We start from the raw sequence: 23,206 nt of genomic DNA on the forward strand, positions 1-23,206 counted from the left end.
CTGTTCTCAAGGATCTTCTAGTCAAGTTCCATTTTTCTTCCACTCTCTCTCCAGCCACTTACACTTTTGCAATAAGGTGTGAGATTCAGTTCAATCCCTGTTTAAGCTCACTTTAGTGAGAGGCCTATTTAATACAACGTGTGGTACATTTTAAATTGCTGTGAATAATTCTACTTTCTCTACAGATGCAGCCTGAACTGCCGAGCATTGACAGCACATTTTATCCCTCTTACAGATGTCCAACACTGATAATGTGTCAGTTTTCTCAGCATGCTTACTTCTTGCAGCACCATTTGTGAAATCTTGCAATATGCTTAGTGTAAGGCTTCATCCTGAATTCTGTGATTTCCCAGTGCTCTCAGTCTGGCTTCAATTCTGCTCAAATAATAGTTACTTTGATGTGGTGAATCCTGCAGCCATTGGGCAGAACCAATCTGGTTTGATTTGTGAATACTGGATTTACTATAAGCTGTATATGCAACAGGGAGCTGGGTTTCTCCAGAAATAGCTACATGCTCCAAATTGCCTTAGAGGTCTTCTAGTGAAGCCTCTAATCTGACAGTATTACTCTGTGTTTAGGGTTGGGTTGGTCTGGTTAAGATTACGTAGCTTTGAGTAGCAAGGAATGTAGCATCTGTTTTTCATTCTCATTTACTGTAGTCGGTTCCATTATATGACAAGGTCTTTGGTCCTTGGCACAGTGAAGTTTGTAATTAGTTCTGGTCCAGCCCCTGTTCCTATATAATCTCCCAGTATAGTCAGATTCCATCAGTTCGAAAGCTTTTCTGCAGTTCTCCTCTTACGTGTGCTCCACACCATCTATTTAATGCTTCCTTGTTCTCTATTTTATTTTAAACAAAGTTCCCTGAATTAGTATTGCCCTTTTTGTTTTCAGTTCCTGTGGCACTTTCATTCCTTCAGTTAAATTCTGTGGCAGTCTTTCTTTCCCTTTTGTGCCTCTAGTGCTTGTGCCTCTGAATATCTGTTGTCATTCCCACTCTCAGTCAGAATGTCTATTGCCAGTATAGCAACAGAGTTTATTTTATCTGACTCTCTCATCCGGGAACCAAAGGATTCAAGAGCCAAGGGCTTGCGCTTAGAGCTGGCCACTGACCGAATGATTAAATTTATCTCCGTGGGACTCCCTCTTCTCCTGGTCTCAGCTGCTCTGGCAAAAGAAATCTCTCTCAGTGAGTTTTATTCTGCTTAGTTTTGCTTGCTTTAAAATTGATCACTGAATGGCATTTGACGGTTAAATATTAGCAGATGAGGTTTAATATTTAGCTAATGGATCATTAATTATTACAGTTAATTCATGTTTTCTGAGTAATGGTTAATTAAGAACTGATTTGGTTATTTAGTACATTGTTAATGCTCCTTCAACCGTTAGTTAATACATAGTTGATGGTCAGTTTATGCTAAGTTAACGTATTACGCATACTGAATGATATCTAATAATCAGAACATGCTTTTAATTAGTCAATAGCTGTTTAATGAAACATAAGAAAGTAGGAATGACAGAACAAGAGTAGGTAATTTATAGGAGGTCATGTTATGCAGTGGGTAGCATCCCCAGTACTCAACCAGAAGTTTGAGTGCCATCCCAGGATTTGATGGTAAGGAAGGTATGTTAATAAAGTGGCTAAACATATTTATTAGTAACCTGTAAGTCCTTCCAAACTGCCAACAGCAGACAGTAAGGGTGGAAAGTTTCCTGGTCAGCACAACTATGTGGTAGCTGCAGCACAATTGCCCCCAGCAAATAAAACAACTTCATGTGCATAGGACATGTTCTTAGCATGGGCCACAGTATGGAGAAAGCGACCTCCTCACTCCAAAGGTCTGCCAGGAAGAGAGAGTAAGGAACTTTAATCTATTTAGGCTAATTCTTGTGATGTATTTGTTCTACCTGTTGAAGCAATTATAAAGGCATTTATCAGTAATCGTGTATTATGCCTTTACTTTGACCTTTCTCCTAATACAAACAGGGGCTTATCAGCCCTTCAAGCCTTTCTGCTATCCAATTAGATCATGCTTGATTTGTAATTTATTCCATTTTCTTTGTTCTATATTATTGAATATACTGACCCAATGAAAGTCCACGTCAGTCCTGGAAGTTTCAATTGATCCAAACTCTGCAAAGGAAGAGGATTCCAGATTTTGACAGCGCTCCATTTAACAATATCTTGTTTTCATTTATCTGAATTTTAATAATTTGTCCTTTAGTTCTGGATTCTGGCACAACAAGAAGTAATGTTCTTATCAAATTCCTCTGCCATTGTAAATACCTCAGGTATTATACCTCACCCTGCAACCTTCTACACTCAAGGGATTACAAATCACGTCGGAATAAAACCTTTGTGTACAAACATTATAAGGCAATACTCTGCAGCTAATATCTGCCTTCTCAGATACAGCACCTATACTAAACACAGTCTGATCATTCCTCATTTCTGAATTCTAAACTCCATCAGTTAAAGTCCAACATTCCACTAGTCTTTCTGATTAACTCCTTAGAAGAAACATATAAAATAGGCGCAAGACTGCTCTGCCATCTAATATTTATAGCCCGGCTGATCTACTACATCAATTCAATAACATGTTCCCACCATATCCGCACATCTCTTGATTCTTATTGTGCCCAAAAATCTACTAATTTTGATCTTCAGTACACTAATGACTAAGCAATCTCAATTTTTTAGGGTTGAGAATTTCAAAGATTTATAACCGTCTCAGTGAAGCAATCTCTTCATTCTTTTCCTTAGAATGACCTCCATATTGTATATATATATATTTCTTAGACAAGGAAAACATCTTGCAAAAGATGTTGACGTGAGATCATAGAATCCCTGCAGTGTGGAAACAGGCCATTCGGCCCAACAAGTCCATGCTGCCCTCTGAAGAGCATCCCACCCAGACCCATTCCCCCACGTCTAACCAACCTAACTCAAACATCCCTGGGCACTATGGGCAATTTAGCATGGCCAATCCACCCACCCTACACATCTTTGGACTCTGGGAGGAAACCAGAGCACCCAGAGGAAACCCACACAGACACGGGGAGAACGTGCAAGCTCCACACAGACAGTCACCTGAGGCTGGAATCAAACTCGGGTCCCTAGTGCTGTGAGGCAGCAATGATAACCACTGAGCCACTGTGCCAGCCTGTGATACCTTTGAAAATTCTGCACTTGTGCCCGCTGAATGGAAGGTTGTGGATTCACACCCACCGTTTAAAAAAGGAAGAAGAGAGAAAACAGTGAACGACAAACCTGTTAACCTGACACCTGCAGTAAGGAAAATACTGGAATCTACTATAGAGGATGTGATTACTGAATATTTCAAAGATTATTGTGTGACTGGACAGAATCAACATGGATTTATGAAGGGGAAATCATGTTGACACAAGGGTAGACTTTTTTGAGGATACTATAGCAGAATCAAGCAAGTGTAACCAGTGGATGCGGTCTATTGGGATTTTCACTAGACTTTTGATAAGAAGGTTAGTAAACAGAATTCAAAAGTATGGGACTGGAGGAAATGTGCTAGCATGGATAAAGAATTAGTTGATAGGCAGAAAGAAAAAAAATGGATCTTTCTCAGATTGGCAGGCTGTTACCTGTAGGGTACTGCAAGGATCTATGCTTAAGTTGCAGCTGGTGACAATTGAAATCAGTGATTTGGATATGGAGGCCAGTTGTGATTTTTCCAATTTGGCAGATAATACAAACTTGGTGTGAATGTGAATTGTAAGGAGGAGGCAAAAAGGCTATTCCTCAACTGAGTTCTGAGGAAGGGTAACTCAACCGGAAACATTAGCTGTGATTTCTATCCACAGATGCTGCCAGACCTGCTGAGCTTTTCCAGCAATTTCTATTTTTGTCTGTGATTTACAGCATTGACAGTACTTTCAGTTTTTATTCATGGGATTTAGATAGTTTGAGAAGTTTGAGATAGTTTAAGAGCATGGCAGATGGAAAAGAATGTGGATAAGAGCAAGGGTTTCCATTTTGGTAGGAGCGACTAGAGACGGACAACAAATGCTGGCTAACCAATGATGCCCACACCTAAGGACAGAATTAAAAACAAAAACAAAGGCTCAGAGTATTATATATGCCCATTGCTAATTGCTCAGGAGAAGGTAACGGTGAGATGAGTTCCCGAACTGTTGCAGTCTTTGGGTCTGTTAGGGAGGGAGTTCCAGGAGTTGATCTACTGACAGTAAAAGAATAGTGATATAGTTCCAAGTCAGGATGGTATGTGACGTAAAGGGGAATTTACAGGTAGTGGGGTTCCCATGTAGCTGCTAACTTCTAGCTCATAGAAATCATGGATTTCAAAGATAGTGTTGAAGCAACATTGTTGAGTTGCTGAGTGCATCTTCTGGCAGTACGCATTACTGTCACTGTACATCAGAGGTGAAGGAAGTGAATGTTCAATGCGTCATTCTTAATGATATTTTCTGTATCAATGAAAGTTAGCAACATCTCTCTCAATGTCTGCTGTTAAATCTCTTTTATCCTACCATTCTAAGCTAGTTCCACTGTTCACTTAATTCATCTCTGCCTACATATCCTCGTAACTACTTCTATCGAGGTTTAAAACATTAGTTTTTGACTCACCTTTCCCATTTCTAAATTGAATATGAAATTCTACGATGTTATGAATGCTGTCACCTTTATAATGAGATTATTGATTAAGGCTATCACACTGCACATCACTAGTTTAAAATTGCCTCCTCCCTGGTTGGTTTGCATGCATATTGCTCTAAAGAACTGTTTGAACACATTGCATAAACTCATTTTCCAGGCTATCTTTGTCAATCAGATCTGCTCAATTTATCTTTAATCTAAAAAGATTAAAGTCATCCATTATTATTGCAGTCTCCTTTTTCATACCTTATTTATTTCTTCCTGTATACTATGACAAAGTGTAATTACTTTAAGGAAGCCTCCTTCTTACCTCCTCCCTCAAATGTCCTTTTTACTTTCTCACTGCTTATCTAAACAAAAACTGATTCTATACCTTGTTCATTCAATGTAAGGTTATCATTCACTACTGTACTATCATTGATTAACAGAGCTTTCATGCCAATTATTCCTAGTTTCCTATTATTCTGAAAAATCAGATACCCTTCAATGCTCAGGTACTGGCCTTGATCACATATTCAGAGTCAGAGACTTTAACTCTGCCTTTTAAAAAAACTATTTTTGCAATCTTATTTGCTGTGCATTCTTAGGTTTTAATGCCCCATTCTTCCTGTCATAATCTGCTTCATTTGACCTAAGTCATACATTTGATTTTACCTCCTGGTTAAGAAACCAACACGGAGTCCATTTCTGGGTACCTGCCACTGCCACTGCCACTGCCACTGCCACTGCCACTGCCTGCTTGGGATCAGTAATCACAGTCATTAAACCTCACAGAAACAGGCTGCTAATTGGTTGGATGACAGAACCCCATTTATACATGCCAATTGGCCATTAATAAATTACTATTTGACTGAAGGAATAGACGACCAATAAGAAGCCTCCAATATGGAAGAAGTTGCAACCTGCTATTCAAAGTAAGACAGAGAGAAGGTGCTTCCATCTAGAGGTACTCACTCAGCGATGATAAAAAAATTCAAATTAAGAAATAGCCACAGCTGTTGGGCTGCCAGTAAGCAAGGCAAATGCCTCCGTTGGGCATCTTATTGCAATAGGTTTTGCCAAGGGAGTGTTGGCAGGATTGTGGAGGGCGGCAGGGCATGGAGAGTTTACTTGGAACCTACCTATTTACTACTCATTCTGCTGCTAGGAGACCATCTCCAAGCATCTGCCATGCTGGAAACTTTCAAATGATCTCTAATAACTGGCCTTTACCTTGTCTTAATTGGCTACATGTGAGCAGGTAATGCCTTGATCTGCCTGTGGAAAAATGGATCAGCAATGAGAAGGTGCCTGTAACCTATCACTCTGAATAGCAGTTCCTATTCACTTCCATTCCACCCCAAATCAGGCTGAAAATCTCATCCCTTGACTCACAGAAGGCTTGTTGGAATTTTCAATTATACCACAGCGTGAAAATATTTCTGCAAATTGCCCCTCTGGTGCTGACCCTTGTTACAACTAATTTTACCATCTCAAAATATTAATTACCATTTTAACATCCTTAACTTTTTCTACTTTAATGGAAAAAAATGTTTTCGAGATTTTCTGCATCACCATCTCCTCTCATTCCCACTACTATCCTAATAAATCATTAATGATTCCGTTCCATGGGTCTGATGCTCTTCTTAGTTACCATGAGATATAGTATACACTTCAATTGTGGCTTATCCAACAATTTTTACAATGGTGCACTTATTAAATACCAGCAAGTGCGCACATGCAGGAACACAAAAAATGACACACCTGATGATTTCATTGGCCCCATCTCAACATGTGATGATAGTCATTTCATTGGGGACCTTAATTTCTAACTGAGGAAGTGGATCAAGGTGTGGAGGAAGGTGGGGGAGACGAGGTGCAGGAGAAGTCCTGACCCCTGAGTAAGGCTTTCCAGCTTTGAAAATGGTCCTCATGGGTAGTGTGCCAAGGTGGTGGCAGTAGCACAGGCAGAGAAAGGAGCGGCAGCTGAAGAGACTTGTTCCTCAGACACCACTGGTGAATGATAACTCAACTACTTTGACTCAAGCGTTAACTTTGTTTTCTCTTCGTTGATATGGCCAGACCTGCTAAGTTTCTCCAGCAATTTCTGTTTTTGTTAGTTTCAATTTCATCAGTCCCAGCCTCCAGCTCCAGCTCCCTAGCCTGGCAACATCAGTGGTGCATGTGCATATGGACATTTTCTGCAGTCTTTCATGATGATATGATGTCACAGACCGCACCTGTACTTGTGCAGAGTCATCATGACATGTGGTCATTGCTGCTGGACCAGTATCTATTGCTCAGCCCTAATTGCCCCTTGAGCTGAGCTATGGTCACTCAGAGGGCATTTGAGTCAATCATATTGCTCTGGACCTTGTATCACATGTAGGCCACACCAAGCAAGGACGACAGATTTCCTACCCTAAAGGACATGAGTGAACTAGAATTGAACACTGACTTCAAATTTCAACATCTGTAATGGGAATTGAGTTCATACCCCCAGAGAATTAGCCTGGGTTTCTGGATTACTGGTGCAGTGACTACCACCATGCCACCATTTCCTCTTACAGAGAATTACTTCATATAAAACCCAATTTAATTTGCATTTTCTAACCACATCCCTACTTGCCACTGGAATATGATACCTGAATGGGAAGAGTGACTGCATACTGTCCTAGCTGAATAGTAGTATACTCTATGTGGCCTTGCCTTGTTCTCTAAGCAGATGTATGAAAAGTTGGTCTGAAATAACTGCAATAATCAGGAACCTTATAGCCAGATTAAGAAATAAGAAATGCAAATAAAAATCATATTTTCACTGTCTATTTTTCAGAATCACAAATCACCTGTTTTCCTCCCAATAACTTCTCGTTGAAACAGGCCACGTATGTGGATTTGTACTGCTGGGAGACTTTGCTCCACCGTCATCTTCAAACCAGTGGCAGCGTGCAAACATCACTCTGGATTCACAAGGTACTGAAAACTGGAGTCCAGTCATAACCCTTTACCAACACTGCATGTAAGAATGAATTAGAACAGTTCAATTTTGTAGATTGAGGGGGTCATTTTGGCAAAAGGATGAAAAGAAGTGCCAAGTGAGGGCAATCCTAATTAAACATGTCTGTTTGAAAGTCTGGATTTAATATGCAATTTTCACTTTACTTAGAGAATGTCATGATTAATTTTTGCTTGAAGATACTAAAATAGATACATACTGGTTTGGCGCACAAGTACTGATTAGACGCAGCTCCTATAGTAGTAACTGGGGAGATCAACCCAAGGACTTCTACTAAAGGTGCATAGTACTTTGGTTGACACTCAACAGTTTGAGAGAGAGGTGCACACATTCATGCACAGAGTACTGGGACCCTGATACAAATGGACCAGAACAGGAAGAATGTCCTTTATCTCCTAACCCACTCTCATACAGCAGTTAATACTCCAATTTTTCCTGAAGACCATACCCTAGCAAGATATACATGGCCAAGAACATCCCTTTTTAAAGCAATTCCTCTAAGGTAGAATAATGCAACACTCATTCCCTTTGGGTGTAAGACCACAGTGAATTTCTGAAATAACGGTTCAAAAAGTGTTGGATATTTTATGGTGTGAATTTAGTATGTTATGGCCTGTGCACAGAGATCTAAACTAGTTCTCACCACGTGAACAATTGGTTTCACTTTGACCCTATCCACCTCCTGGCCACACATTACTCCGCGCTTTCATGCCTTATCTCTTTCCAGTCTTCCTACCATTTGTTATTCGCGCAGTCCAATCTTTCTTTTCCTTCCTAAAGAAGGGTCACTGGGTCTGAAATGTTAACTCTGCTTCCTCTCCAAAGATGCTGTCAGACCTGCTGAGTTTTTCCAGCAATTTCTGTTTTTGTTTCTTCTCTTCCTTTATATTGATACAACTCTCCTCTCTCTCCATTAAGCCACATGTTTATTTTATTTCTGTTTGAGTTTCCATAGGCTCTAATTGTAACTGTCTTTGCAGCAACTCTAATTTTGTATTCTGCTGCCCGAGTTACCAACCTTGTAACCAAGGCCAAATGATTTTAACAATCCTCCGCAACAATCATTTACTTCCCCGTGCATATTCACTGCCTCATCCTTTTCATTTCGCTTTTTATATTGTCTATCATTGCGGATCACCCTGTAAAATGGCTTATCCACACCAATCTAATTATAATATAACTACATGATATACTTAAAGAAAATCTGATACTGACATAGATACTGCCTATTCTGCTTCACTAACATTGGTCACATGTTCCAGTTGTTGTTCTCCTTGGTTAGTCCAATCTTCGATGTTTTTATTGCTCAGGTATTTTCTCATTTGAGCCCTCATTTCCATCAACTTTCATGCTGTTTCTATAATGTTTTCATTGTCTATTATCATCCAAATGCATCCTGTTTTGGAGTTGCATTACGGCACGGAAGGAGATTGTTTGGCCAATCAAGTCCATGCTAGCTATCCTTGCGACAGTCGGGTTGGTTCCATAATTTTGTAGCTCTACAAGTTGGTCTTTTTCAAGTAGCCATCAATTTACTTTTGCAACCATTGATTATCTTTGCTTCTCACCACCTACAAATACAGTGACTTCCAGGTCAATCTCATTCCCTGTACAAATAAAGTTCTTCCTCACATTGCCTCTGCCTCTCTTGCCCCAAACTTTAAAACCCCTAGTCTTTGTACCATAAGCCATGGGAACAGCATTGTCCACCTTGTCATAATTTTTGGAACAAAGGGGAACAACCTGAATTTCCCTAATCTACCTGTGACTAAAATCTCATCCCTGGAAGTATTCTGGCAAATCTCCACTGCAACCTCAAGGACTTTCACATTTTTCAAAACTGTGATGTCTAAACTTAGCTTTATTAATGTTTTGCAAAACATCCCTGCAATTGTACTCATGTCCTGTCATTTTCAAAGATCTGTGCACATGCATCCCACATTCCTGTGTCTGTGTGAATGCTTTTGAATTATAGCATAAGTTTTTATTGCTTCTCTCGAATTCTTCTGCCAAAATGCATCACTTCATTCTTCTCTGAAAAAAAAAACTGTCTCCCTATGCTGTTCACACATCCATGTCTCCTTGCAGCTGATTTGAATCATCCCCATAGATTTTCTTTTATTATTCATTGACAGGACAACGGCATCACTGGTTAGTCCAGCATTTATTGCCATTCCAAAGGGAAGTTAAGAGTCAACCACATTGCTATGGGTCTGGAGTCACATGTAGTTCAGACCAGCTAAAGACAGCAGTTTCCTTCCCTAAAGAGCATTAGTGAACCAGATGGGTTTTTCACAACAATCATCAATGGATTCATGGTGATCTTTAGGCTCTTAATTCCAGATTTTTTTTAAATTGAATTCAAATTCCACCATTTGCCATGGCAGAATTCAAACTCGGGTCTCCGGAATGTTACCTGAGTACCTCGATTAACAGTCAAGTGATATTACCACTAGGCCATTGACTCCCCTTTTTGCCATTTCTCCAAGTTTATTTTCATTGACACACTTTGAATTTTTTTTAGCGTCCCAACATCTAAGTCATTTATATCAAAAATGCTCTGGTCCTCAAATTAAGCCTTGGGGGCACTACTGTCTACCATTTTCCAGGTTGAAAAACAACTCAATTAGCACAACTCATTGTTTTCTGTCCTAGAGCCATTTTAGAAATCCAATTTGACTAACCCACAAGTCTGAATTTTGTTAATCAAGCTTTTTATGCGGCAACTTGTCAAACGCTTTCTTAAATTCAATTGCACACCTTCTACAACCTTCTCTGTTACTTCATCAAAAGATTAAATTAGATTAGTCAAGCATATGATCCGGGCTCCCCTTAATTAATTCAGCTTTCTCCAAGTGTCTGCCATGGGATACGGCATTATTAATCCAGAGACCCAGTTCCTGGGACCCAGGTTTGAATCCCAGCATGGCAGATGGATAAATTTGAGTTAAAATCTAGAATTATGACTATAATGATGACCATGAAACCATTATCTGGAAAACCCATCTGGTTCACTAACGTCCTTTTGGTAAAGAAACAGCTGTCTTTACCTGTATGGTCGACTGTGACTGCACACCCACAGCCATGTGGTTGAATCTTAACTGCCCTCTTGGCAATTAGGGATGGGTAATACTGCCATAGTCAGTGATGCCTATAGCCTGTGAATTAAAAAAAAGAACACTGATAATTGTTTCTTCTTTCCCTTGATAATTGTTTAAGCTACATTACCCATCTTTGATGTTAATCTAATTAACCTATAGTTAGTAGGAAGGCCCTTACTCCTTTTCTCAAATAGGAGTTTCACATTTGCCCTGACTGATCCCCTGTACTTAAGGAAGAGTGGAAAATTATGTTAAGTCTTTTATCTATCACATTCCCCATTTCCTGGAATGGTAGCCATTTATGTCTATTTGCTTCAGTCGGTCTTTCAAGCGCATTCAACCCCTCAATTTTCATCCCTTCCATTTCCTCTACCATCTTTGTTTGTAATGTTATTTTGTTCTCTTCCAAAGTAAACACAGATACAAAAAACTCATTAATTATTCTGACCTTGCCTTGAGCATCTAAATAAATCACCTGCCTTGTCCCTAATCTCATCAACTAAGTGATGGAATTGTCGAAAGTGCTATCAAGTGACAATTACTCAATAATCGTAGGTAGCATTTGACTGAAGGTGGCATCAATGAGCCTAAGCAAAATGGTAGTCAATGGGAATCAAGGGAAAATCTTTTTGCTGCTTGAAGTCATACGTAGCACAAAAGAAATGGTATGGTTGTTGGAGGTCAACCATATCCCTTGACATCATAGAACATAGAACATAGAACATCACAGCGCAGTACAGGCCCTTCGGCCCTCGATGTTGCGCCGACCTGTGAAACCAATCTGAAGCCCATCTAACCTAAACTATTCCATTATCATCCATATGTTTATCCAATGACCATTTAAATGCCCTTAAAGTGGGCGAGTCTACTATTTTTGCAGGCAGGGCATTCCACGCCCTTACTACTCTCTGAGTAAAGAACCTACCTCTGACATCTGTCTTATATTTATCACCCCTCAATTTAAAGCTATGTCCCCTCGTGCTAGCCATCACCATCCAAGGAAAAAGGCTCCCACTGTCCACCCTATCTAATCCTCTGATCATCTTGTATGTCTCTATCAAGTCACCTCTTAACCTTCTTCTCTCTAAAGAAAACAGCCTCAAAACCCTCAGCCTTTCCTCATAAGACCTTCCCTCCATACCAGGCAACACCCTGGTAAATCTTCTCTGCACCCTTTCCAATGCTTCCACATCCTTCCTATAATGCGGTGACCAGAACTGTACGCAATACTCCAAGTGCGGCCGCACCAGAGTTTTGTACAGCTGCAACATGACCTCACTGCAGGAGTTCCTCAAGATGAAGCCATAGTTCACATAGATAGGCTGCAAAAATATAAACTTAAGTATTTTCTAAGAACTGTGGAGGCGCAGAGAGAGACTTAGTCCACATAGAAACATAGAAAATGTTCAGCCATTCAGCCCTCCAAACTCTTCCATTCAATACGACCATAGCTGATCATCAAACTTAGTACCCCGTTCCTGTTTTTTTTTTTTTTATTCACTTTTGAGATGTGGGCGTCGCTGGCTGGCCAGCGTTTCTTGCCCATCCCTAGTTGCCCCTTGAGAAGGTGGTGGTGAGCTGCCTTCTTGAACTGCTGCAGTCCTCCTGCTGTGGGTTGACTCACAAATGCTATTAGGGAGGGAATTCCAAGATTTTGACCCAGCGATAGTGGATGAATGGCGATATATTTCCAAGTCAGGATGGTGGGTGACTTGGAGGGGAACTTGGAGGTGGTGGTATTTCCATATGTCTGATGCCGTTATCCTTCTAGGTGGAAGTGGTCGTGGGTTTGGAAGGTGCTGTCTGAGGATCTTTGGTGAATTTCTGCAGTGCATCAAGTACACATTGCTGCTACTGAGCATCGGTGGTGGAGGGAATGAATGCTTGTGGATGTAGTGCTAATTAAGCGGGTTGCTTTGTCCTGGATGGTGTCAAGCTTCTTGAGTGTTATTGGGGCTGCACTCATCCAGGCAAGTGTAGAGTATTCCATCACACTCCTGACTTGTGCCTTGTAGATGGTGGACAGGCTTTGAGGAGCCAGGAGGTGAGTTACTTACCGCAATATTCCTAGCTTTTGGCCTGCTCTTGTAGCCACTGTGTTAATGTAGTGAGTCCAGTTGAATTTCTGGTCAACAATAACACCCAGGACGTTGATAGTGGCGGATTCAGTGATGGTAACACCATTGAATGTCAAGGACAGTGGTTAGATTGTTTCATATTGATGATGGTCATAACCTGGCATTTGTGTGGCGCAAATGTCACTTGGCACTTGTCAGCCCAAGCCTGGATATTGCCCAGATCTTGTTGCATTTGAACATGGACTGCTTCAGTATCTGAGGAGTCATGAATGGTGCTAAACATAATGCAATCATTGGCAAACATCCCCACTTCTGATGTTTTGATGGAGGGAAGGTCATTGATGAAGCAACTGAAGATGATTGGGCCTAGGACACCACCCTGAGGAACTCCTGCAGAGATATCCTGGAGCTGAGATGATTGATCTCGAACAAACACAACCATATTCCTATGTGTCAGGTATGACTCTAACCACTGGAGAGTTTGCCTCCTGAAACCCATTGATTCCAGTTTTGCTAGGGCTCCTTGATGCCGCACTCAGTCGAATGCAGCCTTGATATCAAGCGCTGTCAATCTCATCTCACCCCTGGAATTCAGCTCTTTTGTCCATGTTTGAGCCAAGGCTGTAATGAGGTTAGGAGCTGAGTGGCTCTGACGGAACCCAAACTGGGCGTCACTGAGCAGGTTATAGCTGAGCAGGTGCTGCTTGATTGCACTGTTAATGACACTTTCCATCACTTTACTGATGATCGAGAGTGGACTGTTGGGACGGTAATTGGCCAGGTTGGATTTGTTTTGCTTTTTGTGTATAGGACATACTTGGGCAATTTTCCACATTGTCAGGTAGATACCAGTGTTGTAAGTGTACTCGATCTGCTTGGCTAGGGGAGCGGCAAGTTCTGGAGCACAAGTCTTCAGTACTGTTGCCGGAATGTTGTCAGGGCCCGTAGCCTTTGCAGTATCCAGTGTCTCCAACCATTTCTTAATATCATGTGGAGTGAATGAAATTGGCTTAAGACTGGTATCTGTAATGCTGGGGACCACTGGAGGAGGCCGAGATGGATGATCCACTTGGCACTTTTGGCTGAAGCTTGCTGCGAATGCTTCAGCCTTATTTTTTGCACTGCTGTGCTGGGCTCTTCCATCATTGAGGATGGGGATATTTGTGGAGCCTCCTCCTCCAGTGAGTTGTTTAATTGTCCACCACCTTCACAACTGGATTTGGCAGGACTACAGAGCTTAGATCTGATCTGTTGGTTGTGGGATCCCTTATTCCCATACCCTTGATGTCTTTAGGCCTAAGAACTATATCTAATTCCATCTTGAAAACATTCAATGTTTCCGCCTCAACTGTTTTCTGAGGCACAAAATTACACAGGCTCACCACTCTCTGGATGAAGAAATTGCTCCTCATCTCAATCCTAAACAGCCTTCCCCGTATCCTTAGACTATGTTTCTGGAAATGACTTAACAAATAACTAAAAGCTTGTGGGTATGAACAAAAATTAATTAAAAGCTTTTCAGATGTTAACATTTACCTTTGAGACGTCTTCGTCAAATAAAGACTGAATAGAAAAGGATGGAAGTTATGCTACAATTACATATAACTCTGTGAAATCCTATTTAGAAACACTTCAGTGTTCAGTGCACATATCTCAGGAAAGGTATATTGGTTTTAGAGGGTGTTCAGCAGAAATTTGTATGAGTGATTTTGAGGCTAGAAGGTTAAATTATACTTGTCTAAGCTTTTATTCTCAAGAACTGTATTCTCAAATATGGAATACTAATGAGTGATGTTTGAATGAGGGGAGGTAAGGTCATAACAGTAACATCATTAGACTGTTCCAGAACTCCACATTATTTATTTTTGTTGTCACTGACTGGCCAGCATTTATTGCCCATCCTTTGTTGCCCTTGATGTTGTGGTGAGCTGCCTTCTTGAATCGCTGCAGTCTACTTGCTGTGGGTTGACTCTCCATGCCATACAGGAGGGAAATTCAGGATTTTGGTCCAGTGAAAGGAAGGAAGGGCAATATATTTCCAAGTCAGGATGGTGAGTGGCTTGGCGGGGAGCTTGCTGGTCATGGTGTTCACATGGCCTTGTTCATCTAGATTGAAGTGGTCATAGGTTTGGAAGGTGCTGTCTTAGGATCATTGGTTAATTTCTGCTGTACATCTTGTAGATAGTACACACTGCTGCTATTGACTGTCGGTGGTGGAGAGTATGGATTTTATAGATGTGGTGCCAATCAAATAGGCTGCTTTGTCCTGGACAGTGCCAAGCTTCTTGCTTGTTGTTGGAGCTGCACTCAACCATGCGAGTGGGAAATATTCTGTCACATTCCTGATTTATGCCTTGTAGATGATGGACAGGCTTTGGAGAGTCAAGAGCTGAGTTATGTGCTGCTGTATTCCTAACCTCTGACCTGCTCTTGCTGCCATTGTGTTTACGTGGCAGGTCCAGTTGAGTTTCTGGTTAATAGTAACCCCAAGGATGTTGATAGGAGGGGATTCACTGATGGTAACGCCATTAAATATTGAGGGTGGTGGTTAGATAATTTCTAATTGGTAATGATCATAGGCTGGCATTTGTATGGCAAGGATGTTACTTGTCATTTGTCAACCCAAGCCTGGATATTGTCTAGATATTGTTGCATTTGAACATGAACTGCTTCAGTATCTGAGAGGCTGCAAATGATGCTGAACATTGTGCAATCATTGGCAAACATCTCCACTTCTGACATTATGAAGGAGGAAAGGTTGTTGTTGAAGCAGTTGAAGATGGTTGTCTTGAGGACACTACCCTGAGGAATTCCTGCAGAGACGTCCAGGAGCTGAGATGGCCTATCTTTAACAACCATGACCATCTTTCTATGTGCCAGGTATGACTCCAACCAATGGAGAGTTTGCCCTCTGATGCCCATTGATTCCAGTTTTCATAAGGCTCCTCGATGCCACACTCAGTCAAATGCTGCAGTAATGTCAAGGGCTGTCACCCTCGCCTCATCACTTGAATTCAGCTCTTTTGTCCCTTTTTAAAATCACAGTTGAAATGAGGTCAGGAGCTGAGCAGCATTGGTTGAAGCCAAACTGGGCATCCTGAGCAGGTTATTACTCAGCAGGTGCTGCTTGATAACACTGTTGATGACACTTTCCATCGCTTTACTGATTTTCAAGATTAGAGTGATGGGGTGACAATTGGCTGGGTTGGATTTATCCTACTTTTTATGTACAGGATATAGCTGGACAATTTTCCAGTATTCTGGAGATACGAGTTCACATTCCACCATGACAGAAATTTGGAATAGGGAAAAATTAGTCCAACTGTAATCAAATAACCACTGTTGATGCTATAATATCCCAGCTGGTTCACTAATTTAGGAAAGGAAGTCCACTATTCTGGCTGAAATGGACTCCATCCCACAAAAAGTATGGCTGACTTGTAACTGTCCTCTGGGCAATTAAGAATGGGCAGCAAATGCTGAACTTGCCAGAAATGCACACATACTTTTAATGTTATTTCTAAAAATGATAGAACGATTACATGAAGATGAAAATAAGACAGCTAAAGTGTAAATTTAAGATTGATAATAAGTAAACTTAAGAACAAAGACAGAAATTTTTTACCAGCAAGTAAATGCTAAAAGTAAGTTAAAAGGTTGAGTTGATATTTTTATTAATTTATTCACAATCAATGGTAACCCTTAGATTACTGAGTGGATGATTAAGTAAATGCCATCAAATGTCAAAGGACAATTGTTGGATTCCCTCTTGTTGGAGACTGCTTGTGTGGCACAAATGTTATTTGTTTTTTATCAACCAAGCATGAATGTATCTAAATGCAGGGAGACTTGGACAACAGACTACTTCAGAATCTGAGGACTTGTGAATGGTGCTGAACATTGTATAATCAGCAGGAAACATCCCCACTTCCGACCTTATGAGGTGCAAAGGTCAATGATAAAGCAGCTGAGTACTGTTGGGCCTAGGACCCTAACCTTAAGGAATTAGGACTTCTTATACTACAACGGTAGTGCTCCTTCTTTCAATCCAGGAGGCCCGGGTTCAAGTCCCACCTGCTCTAGAGGTGTGTAATAATGTCTCTGAGTGGTTGATTAGAAAATAAATACTCTGAGGAATTCCTGCAATAGCGTCCCAAGTTTGAGACGACTGATGTTCAACAACCATAACCATCTTCCTTTCATGCTCTGTACGACTGCAATCAATGGGTATTTTCTCCTCGATTCTCATTGACTCATGTTTTGCTGGGACTCCTTGCTGACACAATCAAACATGACTCAATGTTAAGGGCAGTCATCCTCATTTCCTGTTTAAAATTCAGCTCTTCTGTCCATATTTGGACCAACGCTGTAATGAGGTCAGGAGCTGAATGGGCCCTGGTGTATCCAAACTGACATCAGTGAGCAGGTTATTGCTGATTAAGTGACACTTGTTAAAAGCTGTTGATGACTTCCATCACTGCTGATGACTGAAAGCTGGATGATGGAGCAGTAAGCGGTAATACGGCATGTTGGATTTGTCCTGCTTTTTGTGAACAGTAATTGGGCAATTTTTCATAGTATTAGTTAGATATCACTATTGTGGCTGCAACAGAACAGCTTGGTTAGGACTACTGCTAATTCTGGAGCACAAGTCTTCAGTACTATTGGCAGAATGTTAATAGGGCAGAAAATCTGCAGTTCCTGATAATAGACATTGAGCTCACCTCAGCTGAACCTTGAATTCATATCTCTATACATGTGGAAGAGATGTACTGGGCCATTGACTTCTGAATATATCATATAAAATGACAAAGACTTTTTTACAAATTCAGCATCTTCGGAAGAGGGTTCCAGCTGCCATCAAGTCCAGCCTGAAAGACAAGGTCTAGGAGCTGGAATAGAGGGCAGCAATCAAGAAAGTGACAACTCCAACAGTTGTTACTACTGCAGTAAGGAAACCTGGAATTCTGAGCCTGTACATAGATCCAAATAAAACTCAATAGATCTCAAGATGTTGAGTTCCCTTTTAGGAGATTCCTTCGCACTTGATACAAATGCAATACGCCAACTTCTGTGAGTGGCCACAGTTTATTTTAGCAAGTACAAGCTTTGGAGGATCACTTAACAATCTTCACAGGGTTTGCGGAGCCGTGTCAAGCGATGCTCTCTGTAAGGGAACCGTCCTCCCTTTATATAGGTTTTTACAGCACAGTCAGACATGCATACAAGATACAATTTTTTTCTCCCCCATAGTCACGTAACTTAATCATCTAACAGTAAAACAAAGGTCAACCACCCAAAAACAATGTGTAAGACTAGATAGTTCCTTATCCTTTTAGCCTTAATTCAACATTTACAGACAGCAGAGTATAATTAGATTACCACATTTTGTCTGTGAGACAGGGGCGCCCATGAAGCACCTAATTTCTTATATGTCAGCAGAACAGATATTAACACTTTAACATTTCATTCCCTCCTTTTATCATTCCATGATAACCAACTAAATGGGGGCTGAGAAAGGCGCTGCCAGCTTATTCATAAGAATCCTGCAGCCAGTATTTAAGCAAGTTATTAACACACAACATACAATGATTATAACAACAAGAATTACTAGCCCATGCAGTAGATAGGATCCCCAGGATCCTCCCAGTAGCCACCCTAGCCAGTCATCTCCTTTACCTTGTCTGAAATCTTCCAATTGTTTCTTAGTAGACTGGATGGTATGGGTTATGTTGTACGATTCATCCATTTGTCTCCTACTATTGTACAAACTCCCCCCTGTTGGGCCAATTGATAATCCACTGCATATCTAGTCTGTTGTGCGTAGAGCCTTAACTCTGCCAATTCCCGATTAACCGCTTCCAGTCCCCTCACTGTACTGTTTCCCAGGATAGTTAACCCACAAATGAGGTAATTCCAGTTCTTCGCTGCTATTACCCCTGCCGATCCTCTGAGGGACAGCGCCCCCAGGAACCCATAGCCAAGGGAGGATCCCAGAGTTACTGGGTCCTTCCAATCCGCACAAAATTCCTCACTAATAGCTCAGGTAACTATTCTGTGGCGGGTGTGTGCTTTCTGTGGGCATGGGACAGTAAGTGGTCCTATTGTCCCTACAGCGAATAGGACGGGGAGAGCCGGGGTGGCCGTAGTAAAGGTCCCGTTGAGAAGCAACGCAAACCCCCTTTTGGCCCGATAGCATTTGACTGCTTTGTTACTGGCACTCGTGAACTGTTTATATCTCCAGTTCCTTCCTGGCCAGAATTCCCTCCGGATCCGATCAGTTGGTAATCGTAAAAAGGATATGACCAAAAGGTAGAGCTGACATGGGTTCCGTTACAATGCCCACAAATGAACTGTCTTCCTGTAGTAACATTTAAGCACCTTTCCTCATCACAGGTGCAGGTGAATATTCCATTGCTCACCTGGCAATGTCTACGGGCACATTGTCTTTGGGCACAAGAGGCATTCGTGGGGACCAAAGCGTATGCACAACCCGATCCCCGTCCTGAGAAGCAAAGTGGATAGCTCATGGGATCAGAGCAAATCCTACTATTTCTTCCCTGGGTTCCTGTGCAGCTAGGGGACTGAGATCTACCTGAATTTATCAGCTCTACGCACCGTCCTGATGTCCCCCTTCTGAGCCTCCCGCTTTGACCCACACAGGGGGCGTCTGAAGTATCTGTGATGTATAGGTTGAGGGGGGTCCACCCAGGGATGGCTACAAATAACGCCTCTACTGACTGGCAAGCGGGTAACACACAGTTCGATTACCATGCAAATGCATGTGAGCCTTATAAAACAAGTTGTCCTCCAGGCCTAATACCACGAAGGCGGCCATGATACCGCAGAGTGCGAGTGTAGTCTTTAGGCCATCTGAGGGCCCCATCGTTTACAGTCACTCAGATGGATCCAGCAACTCTGTCCTCGGACTTTGCCGTTGGCGTCTGAAGGAATATTTGGAATGGTCCTTTCCACCTGCGTCCAGGCTTGGGGCGATCCCAGTCTTTGATCAGCACGAGGTCTCCCGTTTGCAGTCTGGGGGGTTCATTCTGGTTGTCTGAGCTCTGATCCGTCGCTTGTGATGGTGGTCCGAAGGCGTGCTTTACCTGTGAATGGAGAAACTTTAGAGACAATGTTATCTGCTAAAAGTATCTTTGCATTTCCTCTCCCATAATATTTAAGTCTATGTGGGCAGGTGGGTCTGTGTCGGCATCCCAAGGGGTCCTACTGGGTCGGCCATAAATTATTTCTGCGGCCGACAGTCCAGTAGTGAAGTGGGGTGTTATTCTCATGTGGTACAGAGCTAAAGGCAAAACCTTTAGCCAGTTAAGGCCTGTTTCAGACATTAACTTAGTTATTCTGGTTTTAAGAATCCCGTTCGCCCTTTCCACTATTCCTGCCGCCTGAGGGTGGTAAGCACAATGGAATTGCTGCTGGATATGCAGCACCTCACATAGTTCTTTGTTGATTATTCCTACCAATTGGGGGCCATTGTCTGAACTAATCTGTCGAGGCACTCCAAACCTCGGTATGATCTCTATCAGTAGTAATTTTACCACCGTTGAGGCTTCATTATTAGTGGTTGGAAAGGCTTCAATTCATCTGCTAAATACATCAACAATAACAATACAATATTTATAGCAATGTACACGCGGCAATTCAATGAAATCAAGCTGAATACACTCAAATGGGCCACCTGGCAAGGGTGTTTTCCCTGTTACGCACCGCATTCCTTGGCCGGCATTATTTTGCTGATATGTCAGACATGAACTGACACGCTTCTGGGCTGCCTCAGCCAATCGGGGGTGCCACCAGGTAGGTAACATGATATTACTCATTCCCTCCTTGCCAAGGTGGGTATCAGTATGAAGACAGTCAATAAGCATTGGTAACAAAGCATCAGGTATGTACACTTGGCCAACTGGAGTGATCCAGAGACCTCTTGACGCAGAGTGCGAACACCCATGCGTCTTCCATATTTCTTTTTCTGAGTCAGGGGCGTCCCCCTGTAAACACTGCACAGTGACAATGTCTGGTATGCCCGTTGTTTTCGAGGCAGGTGAGCGATTTAACGCTTGCTGGTTCATAGAGGACACAATAGAATTGCGTGCAGTTGCAGCGTCTTTGGCAGCTCGATCAGCTCTGGCATTGCCTTTGCTGATATCTGTATTGTCCATTACATGGGCCGCACATTTGATTATGGCCAATTGCTTGGGGAGGAGATTTTGGACGCATAGTGAGTTCTGAATAGGTGTCCCTGAGGAGGTCAGAAATCCGCGCTGCGACCATAGCTGGCCGAAGTCATGGGCCACGCCAAAGGCGTATCGTGAGTCTGTGTATATCTTTATCGATTTTCCTGTAGCCAGGGTACAAGCCCGTGTTAAAGCAAAGAGCTCTGCTTTCTGAGCAGATACCGGAGGATTGAAGGAGGCTGATTCTAAAGTGATTGTGTGGTTCACACTTGCGTCTCCTGAAAGGGGAACTCCTAAAGGTGATATCGAAGAGCTACCATCCACGAAGAGGGTAAGATCCGATGTGGGTAATGGGGCGTCCAAAAGGTCCGGTCGAAGGGAGGTTAAGAAGTGGTTGCTGGTCCTTGGACTGAGGCTGAGGTGGTGGTGGTGGAGTGCTGGCAGAGGGATTAGGGTATATGGGCGGGTGGAGCACTAGGCGGAATTTGCCAATCCTCCTCCTGGTCATCGGTGTCATTATTTTGGAACAATATTGGCAGACCAGACATGTCAGGAGGTACCTCCATTTTATTCCCACATGATGAACCGGCTTGACACTTCAAGCCTGATTGCTTATTTTGCCTTTCCTTTCTCAATCTTTCCTGTTCTGCTTTACTCATATCATAATCCTCACACTGCCGCTTCAACACCTCCCACGACTTAGGGTTTCCCTCATGATCACATACTCTAATCCCTCTCCGACGTTCATTATTCTCCCAGCTGGCCTGTTTAGATTTATTCATTATTTCCTCAGCAGTCTTTCTCCACGTGGATATTAAAGTTTTCCATTTTGTCCCCGTATTACGTTTCCAAATTGCCTCTTCCGCTTTTATGCATTTATTTACATCCCAAGTTCCCCTTATTGGCCAAATTTCATTTCCCATTTTCTTATTTAGGCATGCCGACAGACGTCTGAACCGTTCTTCATTTTCGGGGTCATCCCGACATAACCGATGTAAAGGGGTTCCGACACCTGACTTATCCAATGTCTGTGCCATTCTAATGTTTCTACTTCTTACTTATTTCTATATACTAGTCCAGTGTCCTTGGTCTCCTCACCCACTTCAGGGTCCTGACCTTCGCGTGGGGGATTTCCCCTCTTAACAACCGGTCTAAGGCAGGGTGGTTGAGACAGACACTGTAGTTATCTTTTACCTTAGGTACTACATTCCAGGGATTTGAACCCCGGTATTGGAGGACTCTAACCCCCGAATTCCTGGTACTTACAGTCAGGAGGACTCTAACCCCCGAATTCCCGGTACTTACAGTTAGGAGGACTCTAACCCCCGAATTCCCGGTACTTACAGTTAGGAGGACTCTAACCTCCAAATTCCAGGGGGACTCTAACCTCCCTGAGACGAACTCGTCAGCGTACAAGTGCGTAAGTTATCTCAGAGATTCCATCACTACAGAGTTCTAGGGGACAAGGGGTCAACTGAGTGATAGGTTAATGAGAGAGATCAAGGTAAATCTTACCCTGTGGGCCCATCCGTCTCACATCACCGTCACACAGGCGATCACTTATTCAGTCCGTCTAGAAGTTCCGTATATGTTGGAATCCCACCGCTGCCACCAAATGTTGAGTTCCTTTTTAGGAGATTCTTTCGCACTTGATACAAATGCAATACGCCAACTTCTGTGAATAGCCACAGTTTATTTAAGCAAGTACAAGCTTTGGAGGATCACTTAACAAACTTCACAGGGCTTGCGGAACCGTGTCAAGCGATGCTTTCTGTAAGGGAACCGTCCTCCCCTTATATAGGTTTTTACAGCACAGTCAGACATGCATACAAGGTACAATTTTTTTCTCCCCCATAGTCACGTAACTTAATCATCTAACAGTAAAACAAAGGTCAGCTGCCCAAAACCAATGTGTAAGACTAGATAGTTCCTTATCCTTTTAGCCAGAGAGCAGAGTATAATTCGATTACCACCTTTTGTCTGCGAGATCTTTTTAGTCTTAGTTCAACATTTACAGTGAGCAGAGTATAATTAGATTACCGCATTTTGTCTGCGAGACAGGGGCGCCCACGAAGCACCTAATTTCTTATATGTCAGCAGAACAGATATTAACCCTTTAACATTTCAAAGAATAACAAGGTGTAGAGCTGGATGAACACAGCAGGCCAAGCAGCATCAGAGGAGCAGG

General features: G+C 42.2%; 1 protein-coding gene across 1 annotated transcript in view; it reads left to right on the plus strand.

Annotated features, from left to right (window-relative positions):
- The first annotated feature begins 1,009 nt into the window (after positions 1 to 1,009).
- Positions 1,010 to 23,206, plus strand: part of LOC109917593 (pannexin-3) — a 47,217-nt gene continuing 25,020 nt past the window's right edge. Inside the window, exons 1-2 of the mRNA XM_048615383.1 lie at positions 1,010 to 1,190; positions 7,465 to 7,604. Coding sequence (XP_048471340.1) covers positions 1,010 to 1,190; positions 7,465 to 7,604 — 321 coding nt within the window. The remainder of the gene's footprint in view (positions 1,191 to 7,464; positions 7,605 to 23,206) is intronic.

The sequence above is a fragment of the Rhincodon typus genome, chromosome 32 (genome assembly GCF_021869965.1).
Source record: "Rhincodon typus isolate 14 chromosome 32, sRhiTyp1.1, whole genome shotgun sequence".
Lineage (NCBI taxonomy): Eukaryota > Metazoa > Chordata > Chondrichthyes > Orectolobiformes > Rhincodontidae > Rhincodon > Rhincodon typus.